Raw genomic sequence first — 14,055 nt, forward strand, 5'->3', positions numbered from 1 at the left:
TTCCCTCTCACGAACCGGTACTGTCGATTATTTACTCCGGTCCCTCTTATTTTACTTTTTGGGCTGAACTGTTTACTATTATCACAAAATAATTAGTTAATTTAGTGTTTTTAAAATGAACGCTAATAACACATGGATATTCTACAACAGAGTTCGGACCATTAAGAAAATGGAAAATGATTACAACCTGGCCGAAACAAAAGTACAAAATGGTTACGAAGGAAAAATAAATTGGCGAATTATTCTGCATCCGAGACCTCATCCTCATCTTCTTCCAAAATGTAGACCAGAGCACGCTTTCTTGCGGCGAATACACAAGCCACGCCTCTAGATGCTGTCCAAGATAAAAGGGTTCGGTGCAGTTTATACCGAGATTAACACAATAACCATCTAGAAGATAAAAATCAAAGATTCTTTAAAGGAGGGGGAAAACATTAGCAACGATAATCATTATATAAATCAGAAGTTTTACTTTCAAAAGGCATTTATGTTGAAGAACCGTTTGTACCTCTGAATATTGTCAAATAATGTTAACCAAAGACTGATTACAAATAAACATTCTCCAGGGACTTGATTAATATTTATATCAGAACTGACATTTAGTTAATTTCCTAAATTTGATTATTGTAATGTACCCCTAATATATTTGCACCAAAAGATCAAGACGCACTACATGGTGATTCATAAAACAAATATACTGCATGAAATTTAACTTAGGGCAGATATTCTGCGGTTTAAGTAGAATCGGTTTATTTACAAAATTAATGCATTTTAACCATCGGCAGAGAGATAGAGATAGATAGAGAGAGAGAGAGAGAGAGAGAGAGAATACTCACCACTAACTGCCAAGGGAGCAACTACAGAATGTGGGATGGTGCGAGCTTTCTCATCCTCAATATGCAAGTAAGCAACAGAATCCTAGACACATAATTACAAAAACATAACTATGATGAAATATAAAAATTATAAATACCTTAAGGAGATATCTATACAGATATTAACTAATGGTAATTTTTGAGATTATGATAAGATTACAGATTTTACGTGATAGAGTCTGAAATTGTGATACATTTGGTTTGATTTCACAGTAATTATTTCCTTTTATTATATAACTAGGGTAATTGGGTTGAATATCTTGTAGATCTTATAATTTTTTATTTCAAAATTACGGGAAAACATTTGACAACATTTATGTATATGATAGGCCTACGAGACTGCTCTAAGCAGGTTTTCAGTCCAATACTTGTTCCATGCCTGTGTTTATCTCATACAGCCAATTTCAAGTGGATTTGATAAAATTCAGCGAAAACTAGTCATCCAATAGTGCAGCCGCTGCACATGTTTGTTATCAGCAAATGGTTTAGCAAGAGGGATTGAGAATGTATATGTGCCGGGAACATTTTGAGATGAATTTGATAGTAACAAAGGAAGTCCCCAAGCTTAGAATTGGACGAATTCTCAACGCAAGACAACAATTAAGTGGCTGCAATCACAAGGGAGCAACACTGATGCTCAAAAGAAATCAAGGTGGCTCAGATGACCAAACCAGACTGTCTGCATGGCAAAATGACAGTCAGATGAACTGCACTTGTCAGGGACATGGGGTGCAAATGGCATGGGCCTGGGTTTCAACATACAGCATATCTAGACTTGGCTAGCTGACAATTTTTATCCACAGCCAGGTGCCGATATTGACTATTGGAAATAAAAAGGCTATTTTACAGGGTAGCTAAACAACTTAGAGGTTCAACCAGAATGTAAACTCTAGCATCATCTTAAGATGATCATTGATTTCATTAAAATACCACAAAATTAATTTTACAAAATAAAGTTAGTTCAGAATGAACTTGTAAATGCTCACGCAAAACATAAAATTATGGCATGCATTGAATCTGACAGACAAAATTAAGATGATAACAAGATGATTTAAAATTAAATTAGTAGATACTTTTCGGTTTGAGGAGATACTTTCTGTTTTCACAAATAATTACAAAAACATAACCTACTTTTCACTTCGTTTAATGTTTTAAGATTTGTATAAAAAAACAATTGAAAAACAGTTGAAGAATGAAGATCAACATATTACAATATGCAAGGTTTGGCAAGACATTTTTTATTCTAATTTTATTCACAAACAATTACAAAAGTGTCACCTTATTTTTATGTTGTTTCTCGTTTTCAAAGATGTAGGACAAGATGAAAAAAATCAGATTTATTTTACACAATTACAAAAATATTTGAAGACAAGAAAAATGTGACATTTTCATAATTATTTATAGAAACAGAAAAAAAAACAAAATACTTTTTTCTTTAATCAACCAGACCCTTAATTTTTTTTATTCTTTCGTTTTCATTTTTGCCTTTTTGATGAGTAAAAGAGCTATAAGGAAAAGACATTCAAAACAAGGGAAATTTTCCCACCTTAGGAGGAAATTTATTTTGGACATCACACGCTTGATCCTTGATTTCTGAAATATCTCTATTACCTCCTAGGCTTGGTTAATTGTAATTTCTATACAACTACATGTTTTACTTTGTCTTATCCTCTTATTTTCATAAATTCTATTCAGTATTTATTGGCACAAGCCAAAGGTGAGCTTTCCAGGGATATATTCAGATAGGATGATCAAAAAGAAAATGAGAAAAGCCTAGGCACCAAAGATACAGGGGACCTTAACTAACAAAGATAAGAATAAGTGTTATTAGAAAAAAGAGTATTGGTTACATAAATCACGAATTTATACCATAGACAACGAAAACAAGGGATATAGGACAACTTACCTTAAGTTCTGGTAATCTCCAGACATCTATATAAGCAGATCTTGACATAGAGATATACTGTAGATCACTTGCTTGCAGAATCATCATACAACCATCACCAGCACTTTCTGATGTATTAGTAACTTTGTTTAGTAACAAGACAATTTGACTATCCTGTTTTAAACATTAAAAAATGAAAGGATAAATCTTGAGATTTGTGAACATTAAAATTGAGACCATAAAAGCTGTATGATGAAATACTTCTTACTTTCTCGTTACCTTATACAAAGACAGATCCACACATTGATAATCAACAGGAACATGTAACAGCACCGCTTCCAACGAACTGCACCCCTTCTTTAGGCAGTGGGAGTCATGCATGAATCCTCTGACTATACATATGCAATTTACAATATCTGAGAAACACTCATCAGGTACTTGGAAAGATACATAATCAATAAACTGGTTTTGAACAGTTTGAGGTGACACAGAAGCTCCAGAAAAATCCTACATCAAAAAGCACGAAATGAAGAAAATAATACAGAATTATAATAGAATTAGAAACCAACCGACATTAAATTCAAATGACCACAGACATAAGGAAAAAAAAAAAAAGACCTCTTGCTCTTACTGACTAGATTAATAGGAATCATCGAAAATGTTCATTCTGTGAAGTACCTCATAATATGATACTGAAGTGGGAATTCTCATGGATGAAGATGATTTTGGCAAAGATGGTAGAGGAAACAATGGTAGTATATCCTCACAAAGTATCTTTCTTGATATTGTGGTAAAAGGCATTTGAAAAGCCTCTTTAAAGCTGAAAGACAATGACGTCACAATGTAAATCTGAAAGAAATATAGTGATATGGCTAGAACAATCTAAAAATATATGTTTGCAATTTAAAAGACCTGACTTTTATTATCTTTTCTGCTGAGTCCAAGCGATAAGTGAAAGCTTTTAGGCAAATCAATTTTTGAAGAGAATCTTTTTGATGAAACTATTTTAAGATGGTATGCATTCAAGCTCAGGTCTAAACCAGTAGAGCAATAAATTGTATGAGTCATAATGCTTCATTAGTCATATACGCTAACCTCCCAGAGTAATATAACTATGAAAAATTAAGTGTTTCTTTACACTATGGAATAAGAAAAAATATTCACAGAAAAAAAAACGATAGTTTTGTTCATGACATTTCTCAATACATTTTGCAATTTCATTCATAACGATTTAAGCACTATATAGATCCACCAATTTGGTTCATGAGTGCAATGGAAGGTTAAGATAAACAGAAACAAGGTATTGCCTAACCAGAAGGAATAAAAGGGCAAAAAGAAAAACCTTAGTTCCATCAGCTGAAATTCTTTAGCCAATGTTCTCCTTAGATACTCAGTGTCTGAAAATCCCCCAAACTGAACCAATTCTCTAACTCTTTGCATTGTTTCCCTGAATATAGCAAAAAATAAAGGAACTTCATATGTGGTGTTCTAAGGTAGAAGAACAGAGGGTGAACAGTGAAATTCAGCAGAGAGCAATAAAGGACCGAACCATTTAACATACCAATAATTGATAGAAAGGAAAAGCAAGAAGGGTTCATGCTTTAAGCATGGAGAAAACTTTCATCCCTAACATCAATGGCCAAAAGAACAATTAATTTTGAGTAATGTGGGTGAATTTTTTGTGCTTATTTTAAAAAAATACAATAAACAGATTTCTATTTGTTTTTGTGTTTGTCTAATCTGATTATTTTAGAAGTAGTTCTCAGCTTTTTTTAGAGAAGAAAAACCCATGGGACTCTTAAATAAGTGGTTTTTTAAAAAAAATTGCTTATTTCAGATCAGAAATACTTATTTTAAGAACAAAACTGATCGAATGAATGACTAAACAAAAATGAAGAAGGAAATTTTATTGCCGTGGATAAAGATGGTGTGGTGGAAGAACCAAATTCCAACTGTCAGCCTTGGGGACAAGACTGATTTTTCAGCAGACAGCAACAATATGAACTGATAGTCAGGGACAGTTAGGCTAGTTATACGTAGAAAATAACTGCTTCAGAAATCGGTTGTTTTATAAACAAGGATTATGGTTATTTATACTAGCGTAACACAGGCGCTATCGCGCCTGTGTGTATGTATTTTTTAAAATGCGTGATATTATATTAGTAGGTGATAATATTATAATATTATTAAGTTAATATATATTTTAAAATTATATTTATTAAAAATAAAGTAAAATATATCAAAACTGATAAAAGAATAACCATTGATAAATAAAGAAGAAGAGAAGAAACAGAGACATCTGATTTTATAAAAAGTTTGTAAAAGTAACGGTCAATTTTTTAAAATTTAATAAATTGTTATATTTAAAGGGTAAAATCGGTATTTTGAAAAGTGGACACAAAAAGGGGAATCCCCTTTATATATTGTTATAGATGTAGAAAATAACTGCCGTCTTAATTCCCACACAAATTGATAATAAATGGAAAAATATTAAAGAATTTGTAGTAGAAAACAAAACTTACAAAATCAATTTCAACTTCATATTCTGTTTCAGATATTAAGGATTGCCATTATTTACATGCAGAAAAAACTGCCGTCTTAATTCCCACAGAAACTGATAATAAATGGAAAAATATAAGAGAATTTGAAGTGAAAACCAAAACTTACAAATCAATTTCAACTTCGTATTCTGTTTCAGATATTTCCAGCAATTGTTTAACTGGATCTTGTTCGTATAGAAACTTCAAGAATATAATAACAAGTTCACTGCAAAACCAAAAATAAATTCAGACAAAATCATCTTTCATAACATTAAGGAATGTTTAAACGAACCTGTTATACGGTAGAAGCTGGTCACTTGGTTCTGACATGAGTAATTTTATACACTTTAATAGCCAGTTGAAGAAGTTTGAGTACTGGTTGAAAATGTAAAGAGGAAAAAAAATTAAAAAAATAATATCAAAATAATAGATATAATAGGCTTTTATAAAAAATGAATTCGTTGATATCTTTCAAACATTATTTTCTGTGCAGACAAGTGAAATCCAAATAAGTGTTCCAGCATTCCAAAAAATCCAGTCACACAAGCTTATCATCGAATCCTATCCTCCACAATATTACATGCTCAGAAAGCACAGTATATGAAATAGTGTCATAAAAGTAAAAATGTGATAACATAATACGTAGATTTTCACCACTTCAAACACATGCACTCATTTCCGTAAAAAAAATTGCTTCTGACAAGGAATAAAAATTTAAACGTATATTAAAATACCTCCCAAAAACGAGGTATTCAAATACAAGCAAACTGACACTTCATTCAAACAACCTTTTGGCTTTCTAAAACTATGTTTAACCTTAGTATTCCAAAAATCCCTAAGGCCACAGCTCTAGGCTCTGGCTTTGCACTTGACCTTGTTCCAATATTTTGTTTCTTGCTTCTCAAGTCACCAGATTTCCTTGATTGTGTTATTTCTTTTACTATTTAAAGTAATGAGTATACTCGCAGTAGTTTATTCTGGTATCTGTTCAAAACTGACTGTTAACTGATAGAAGTTCGATCATTAGAAGTTCAAAGTTACTACATGACTACGACCAAAGAACTTCATCAAATTATACGAACAACCTATTCCTCTGGGGATTTGTTTTATCTAAAAAATACATATGCATATTACCTTAGAGTTCCCAATTTAACAAATGACAGCTGATGTTTATTTGGGGCTTTCTATTAGGCTCTTCTAGCTCCTACCATCACATTGAACCCACAAAAAAGTGTGGGTAAAGAAAAGTCAAGAGATACTTAAACCTATTGAAGATAAAAGTAATTTTGTTATTTCACAGGATACCCAAATAGGCACTAGGAAGCAATGGTGAATGGCAGAATATGTGTGGAAGGACAAAATTTTACCATATAAACATGCCATTGTAGCTTCTGGCCCTGCCATAGTGAGCACCCCATCACAAATTACCTATTGTGGAGGGGTCAAAAAATGCCACGTTATTGCATTATGGCATTGCTATAACAGATATTAACAACATTGCTTGGCAGTTAAGCTGGCCCACACGCCTCAGTTAACTTGGGAATATATTGGAATGGTCGCAAGACTTTTCTAGTAATTAAATCTTAGAGTTGAAGAGTAACTGAAATATTGACATTTGAGTTCTTCCCTTTGTCCATTTTTTCCTGAGTTTCCACCAAATTTCTCCTAATAATTAAATATTAGAAGTCAATAAATAGATTTTTTATAATAGAACCACAAGCAGCAATGTTTTGAAACTACACCAATAATTAAACCGATGAAGACAATTCAATGGTTGAACCACGGTTCATTAAGAAATAATTAAAATATACTTTTAATTTTATATAATATATTAAGTGATAAAATAAAATATAGAATTATCACAGATTAAGTTATGCAAAATTTTAAGGATCATATTACAAGTCCTACAACTTAAAAAACTCATAATAAATAGTTAATAGAAATACATACGTAAAACTCAACCTTTGGTTATTTAAAAAATGTTTATGAATAAAAATAATAATAAACCACCACCTTTTCAAATACAGATTTTTGAACTGGATTTTAGCCACCAGTTTTTTACTGATCTAGTGAGCTAACTAGCTTCAGGTCATATTGGCTGATCCATTTTTAAAACCTATGATATACGGAATTTGAATAACTATTGTAGCTCTCATGGAAATATATAGCTGATAACAATTTAAAGGCCATGATAACAACAGAGCTAAAATTGAAAAATAAAGCTACACTCTACAAGATTCATTTAAAACAAAAAAGGCACACCTGCTGCACAACAGATGAAAGAACCCTCATAAATCGTTCAACTTGTACAAGTAGCATACCAGCCTTTTCTGTTGCATTGTTAATAAGTGATTCATCCAAGCCAATGCTGTGATAGCGTGCTCGCCATCTTGAAAGCCCTCTTAGTTCTCCTATTCTGAATCCAATAACTTCGACGGCAGGCTGAAAAATACATTTAAGCTTCCATGAGAGCTTAAGTGAAGTGTTTACAAACACTGAATAAACTCAAAAGTAATGAACTTCTAGTACCATGTCAAGAATGGAACAGTAAAAGTTCAGGCTATTACATGAATGAGCATGAATTTTATATCACCTAACAATTTATTCAATACACTACCATTCCACCTTTTGCGTTTTGATCTCATGGTAATGCCCTCTGTTAATGTTATTAAAGTAAGTGAAGCTACCCATTTTCTTCTACAAAGGTCAGTGAATTATATGAAGGACCCTGTGTGACAACAAAACTGGACCTTTATAACTATAATTGCAATCACAATTCTTCCAGACAACATTGAACTTAAGCCCCTTCAAACTGAAGCCTCTGAAGTCCTAAATCATTGTGATAGGAGCAGACTTGCCTACTTTGTTAATACATGGTAGGAGGTAATAACAACGTAGCTCAAACCCATTAATGAGGTTTGGAGAAAAGTTATAGACGAAAGAAAAAAAAAATCTTCTCATTGTCTTTGAAAAAGACTACAACAGGAAGCTGTTTGCCATGACAAATTTTAAAATATTTGCTTTCAAACAATATGTTTCTCCTTATTGGTAGACATTGCTGTATATTCTACCTGGAGGTGGTCCAAGACAATGCGTTGAAGTTCTTTGCCTGCACCAGACAGAACCTTTGAAATACGCTTGACACCCTGTAAAGAAAAAAAGTTGCTGAATGAAAACTACATCCACAAAGACGAATGCAACTAAATAAGACTGCAAGTATACCACTTCTCCCAGAGTGTTAACGAGAAACTGATGAACTGGTGGGCTAGTTCTTGCACCACCCAAAAGGCTCAGAAACTCCTCTTGGGGTGAGGAATCAAGTCCTAGTAATCAAAGACAGAAACAAGTAAATTAAAGTGAGTGTAATGACTAAAACAAATTCCATAACTCTAATTCAGTTACCATGATTTATAATCAGAGTAGACAAAGAGCTAAATTTCTCCTGAAATGTGTTCATGGCATCAGACCACTGCCTACACATAACTGATAATGATGTGCGAACAACCTCAGTCAAATCCTCAATGTTAGAAGCTTGTTGAGCTACCTGATGAAGCTCATTTTTCCTGTAAAAAAGATAGAAGGGATCAAATTGCAGAAATAAGATGCCGAATTCATTTGCATTTGTCTTGAAGGGAAAAGGTCTTAAATGTTACAAAGAAAAAGAATGTAACAGCAAAGCATCCATTTCTCAAAGAATTTTTACCTATTCCAAAATATAGTAGTATTCAGGGCTAAGCAATGCAGACCGTGCTCATTGTGCCCAGCCATGTTAGCTTCTCCCAAGTCAGCACCAACTTTAACAAGGTCCCCTGAGCACATTACTATCAAACGACAGAGATCTTTTGATAACGCAACCTAGTGATATGTAACAACACAGCTTCCATGAGTACGTTCCAAGGGGGAATGTAACAAAACCAGTCATGTGCCTTTATCCATCAGCTTATGCTTTTGGGAGTTATTTTTTTCAACATATTAGAACCTCTATATTGGGTTGGGTAAACTAGAATTTGATCCTAACCATCTTCATTCTTCTGATAAAAAGCTCCGTTATGACACAAGGTAGGGAGGCTTATTCATTATCTACACTTAAAGCACAAAAGGCTCTTACATTAAAGGCAGAGTTAGTAATGAAATATAGAACCATTCACGCTGCTTCACCTAAAGCTCAAGCCTTTTTCAGGAATTGGTTCATGACAGGCATTAATTAACTTATGTAAGTTGAAGGCTCAATATTTTTTACTCAAATATGTTTTTAATCTCATAAAGTGAGTTTTGATTTTTTCTCCCCATAAACAATTTTCTTTGTTTTTGGTCCCTCTAAAGTTGAAATTTACCACTTTAGATGCCTAGTATTATGACACTATTTAAATATTTAGGTGTTGAACAAAAGGTTAACTCACCATTCCAAATTACACATACTAGTGTGGAAATATAATGTCTACATGTATCACCTTAAAAAACTGTTAAAAATTTGAAAAGTTAATGCTATTCATCTATCTTAACATGACTATCAAGGACTAAAATCAGTGCGTTAAAAATTTTAGAGGGATGAAAATAAAATAAAATATTCTGCAAGGACAAACACTAAAAATTCACCGAAAATATGAAGAGTGATTTCAAATTCGACAGAGATGAAAAAAAATTATTAAAAACTTGTTAATATAGAGACCCAAAATATATATGAACCATATTTTTTCTTCACTGATTCATTTCATGAGTGATGCATCAATATATTGAACATGGAATCTCCTCTTTGACCATAAGATCGAGAGAGCGGAATTAGATTCACTAATTTACCATTAATCTTTTGGCAGAATTTCAAACATCATTGCATTCATTCATACAAACTTATTGATGTAGTTCTTCTACTTCTTTGACTGTATTTTAATTTGCCCTTCTCATATTTCAAAATTTTAAAATGCACATTAGGATGTTAATTAATCAACTAGTTAGTTTTAAGCATCAAGATATAGTTTAGGGTTTTCCATATTTCGTCACCAACGAAATGGAACTGGAACAGCAAATGAAGTTCAGTGATCAAAATAAAGAGAATCTACCTTCTGTATAGAAGCATTTGAAACTCTGTTAGTTGTTTCTGCACCATCATGGCAAGTAGGAAAAGTGAGGTTGTGTATGTTCTGAAAGGCAACAACCACAAGATGATCTAATATTAATTAAGGAAAGGCAAAAAAGATAAAGGTAATAAAGAAACAGACAAGCCTAACTGGATATTAGTTTAGTATTAATTATTTTACGAGTTTTTGTCTCTGAATATTTTATTGGCTTTCACAGAAGAAACAACAAAAGGTAACGTATCCTATCTTCCAATGTCATTAGCAATATCTTCTTAGTTAATTAAGTAATATCTAATACTACACCAAAGTAAAGTTACTTTTTAATGCCATACACAATTATTTAAAATCGGGCTAATAAAATATGCATTCCCACCTCTATCAAGTCCATCTGTCAATCCCTAAAATCTCAACCATGTAATAAATTTCTCACAGTAAAAACGCATGTTAATTTCACAAACCAATAAGGAAAATATATGAACAGAAAACAGTATATCACAGGACTTGGGTCCACATGAATCAATGACACTACAATAGTAACTAATTAAGAGATCATTTGTAGTCACTTTAGTAATCAAATATTAATTATGGCTGCAGATTAAACCACAATTAAATCATAATCTTCCCATCTTGACATACAGTCATGTAGGTTCCCAGAGTATGATTTAAAACAAAAACTAAACTGCTTGGAAGGAGAGATGGTAAACAAATAATATATTAACTAACACAAGCCCAAAAGCCTATGATGTCATTCCCCATCACACCTCATAAATTAATTTATATAATGAAAAAAATGCTAATTTCTGAGTGACAACGACTTACAACTTTCCCTATAGGGAAGATGCCAAATATACTAAAACAAATATTTCCCTCTTTATCTGCACTGCATAGGATGTTGAATCGTTGGTGAGAAGAATTTGACAGCTCCTGAAATGAATCTTCACTATCATCCATGAACCCGTTATCACCAGACACCAATCCTGGCATCCGAGGAACTCTTGGAGCAGGAGGAAAGAAACGAGAGGTTCTATCTTCGTACTTAGAAGTATGACCATGGTCATCCTAGAAGAAAAATTAGGGAGGAAAGATTAAGATAGATGAAAAGAAAAATGAAGTAGAATCATCCAGACTCATCATATACAAGACCTTCATAGTATAGTCAAGACATTCATTCTCCGATCCTCTCAATTTTGCTACCACTCAACAGCATCAATATGAGAAACACTGATGTGGGATGGTACTCGGCTATATTTTCTTTCCAGACATAATGTGTCCGTGTTTTAGTTTGGAACATAAGTTTTAATAATCTTGCACGAATATGAGAAACAATAAACAAAAAGAATGGAATTGATGTCTAAAGTTGACATTGTGTACCTCTTGCATCTTTTTTATTTAATTCCACCATTTATTTTACAGATTCTTTGAATTCTTAACTCTAATACTACCAACTAAATCACAAGAACTAACTATTTTCCATTTAGAGCATACGAGAATTGAATCAACAAACTAAAAAATGATATCCATAGTTTAACACATGCCTAAGCATCATATCTCACTTCGATTTTGCTAAATAAAGGTATGCATAGAAACCATATTATAGTAGATAACAAGTATCTTCAAGATATTCCTCTGAATCAAAATTGATCAACCAAACTAAATACCAAGAGTAGCCATCACAGAGAAAAAAACATACTGTAATTAGCTGACTTTCCTCCTCCCAGTTGAGACATATAATGGCTGCGCAATGTGATTTTAAGCTTCTTAGCAGCTTTCCATTCTGCTTATAGAAAATATAAAAATTAGTTATGTTACAGAAATAAAAAAAGGAAATAAACCACAAACTCTATCCACACGCAGACAGCGAAATAAAAGCACCATTAAAAATGAACTGATCCACTTAGGGCCTGCATTTTTAATCTTCAAAATCCTTTCACCATAAACATGTTCCAATGCAAAATATATGGCTAAGATTAATTTGGACACTATCTCAATTAAATTCAACGATTCACAAGTAAATATACCAAAATCCATTCTACCCAACTTTGAAACCTACGGTCACTTTATATATCAGATAAACACGATTCTAAGATTGCATCCCATCCTGCTAAGAAACCAACAGAATTACTAAAACCTTCCTCGGATAGAAGAATATCCAATCGCTTACTTGTTAAACTACCAAATTTCAAAAACCATATTACCAAAGTAATCTTGAACAAGTAGAAGCCTTGATCCTCAGTTAAAAGATTAGTAAAAAAAAAAAATCTAGAACAACTGACTAAAAAGATTAGTTACAGAAAAACTAAAACCAGCACCCACCTCAACATCATGCAGTGACACCGTCCCGTCGTCAAGCCCAACAGCAATTGCTTTTCCATCAGGACGCCAACATAAGGATGTGATGCATTTTCCTACAGGACAAAGAAGCATTCCATTACCACCGAAGCAAGCAGTTGAAGCAGCATTTAGTACACGACTATAACTTCGAATTCCAAACAAAAAGCCAGAACAACAGGTGGCTTATCGTTTCAAGGCATTTCCAAATTGTAAGCACTTCACAAGGCATCAAAAACACCGCATATTCAAGTATAAGCAATTTTCACCGTCTATTTAAAATCAAATAAACAGAAGAATACAAGTGAGAGAAAGACAGACCTGGAGCTATGGTCCATAAGCGTTGCCAGTTGAAACGATGGAGCAGGATCTTGGAGTCGTCGGTAACCATAGCGAGCAAGTCCTTCTCCGGATTCCACTCCGCGATTGTGATCTATGATTCAAAAGTCGTTCATAAAATCAAACAAGCTTTTAAAACAGCATGGAGACAGCTTAACAGTGACACAAATGTGAAAGTTAAATTGAAAAAACCTGAGAAGCGAGGGGTTTATCGAATTGAAGCTGGAAGGGAAGCACGCGAGAGGATTCATCGGTTTCCATGGCTAACGGAAACACAGAGCTTCCTATTAAGTTCGAAATATAGACTGATTCAGCAAAATTGACGGAAGTAAAGTGCGAATGGCGTGAGTGAAGCAAAACCCTAAACAGTGAAGTGAGGGTGGTTAAGACCAGACGAACAGAAACCTCGTCAATGCACCACCGAAATCGACGAACAAAACCTCGCCAATGCAACACCGAAATGAAAATCCACACCACTGCCCTTTCTTCCAAGTGCACGAACTATTCCAGACGCAATTTCAGTGAACTCTGTTGCCTTCAAATTTCGTCCCTAGACCAACCTTCAAATGGCTATGCGAACTCCCACCAAGAACCCTAATCCCATTATGGTTGCGAAAAAAATTATATTCCCTTCTCCCAACTACGAACTCGAAAAGTTCCCTTCCCGCTCTCCCATTTCACTGCAATCTTCTTTTTCTTAGTATTTCTTACCTTACTATCATTTTGGACCCACACATACCACGTGTCATTTGAATTTAAAGAAGAAAACCGTGTCAACGTCCTATTACTTTTTAGAAGAAAAAAAAAACTAAAAAAAAAAGTATGTACGAGAACTTCGTGAATAATTTTCCACCATCAAAACAAAAGGAAATAGTTATACAGAGGATTAAATAAGCAAATTAAAAATATACAAACTAAATATAAATTAAAATAAAAAGAAATTAGTACTTTCTTACCTTACAATCATTTTGGGACCCTCACATACCACGTGTCATTTGAATTTAAAGAAGAAA

General features: G+C 33.3%; 1 protein-coding gene across 2 annotated transcripts; it reads right to left on the reverse strand.

Moving 5' to 3' along the window:
• On the reverse strand, positions 1-13,746 carry APC4 (Transducin/WD40 repeat-like superfamily protein). Of its 2 annotated transcripts, XM_085671562.1 has the most exons (20): positions 13,448-13,746; positions 13,235-13,326; positions 13,025-13,136; positions 12,689-12,780; positions 12,066-12,149; positions 11,195-11,434; positions 10,358-10,438; positions 9,004-9,155; positions 8,703-8,863; positions 8,523-8,623; positions 8,372-8,446; positions 7,563-7,742; positions 5,593-5,675; positions 5,428-5,526; positions 4,103-4,207; positions 3,439-3,580; positions 3,040-3,267; positions 2,782-2,934; positions 837-918; positions 1-390 (listed from the first exon to the last, which is right to left on the reverse strand). In XM_085671562.1, exons 2-20 carry the CDS (start codon positions 13,301-13,303, stop codon positions 47-49), a joined length of 2,583 nt encoding a protein of 860 aa, XP_085527688.1. In that variant the 5' UTR covers positions 13,304-13,326; positions 13,448-13,746; the 3' UTR covers positions 1-46. The 2 variants fall into 2 exon arrangements, with proteins under 2 accessions (XP_085527688.1, XP_027915419.1); XM_028059618.2 differs by having other exon boundaries at positions 93-334; positions 13,235-13,740.
• Between the last annotated feature and the right edge of the window lie 309 nt (positions 13,747-14,055).

The sequence above is a fragment of the Vigna unguiculata genome, chromosome 3, assembly GCF_037176805.1.
Source record: "Vigna unguiculata cultivar grain cowpea cultivar isolate G323 ecotype 2 chromosome 3, ASM3717680v1, whole genome shotgun sequence".
NCBI lineage: Eukaryota > Viridiplantae > Streptophyta > Magnoliopsida > Fabales > Fabaceae > Vigna > Vigna unguiculata.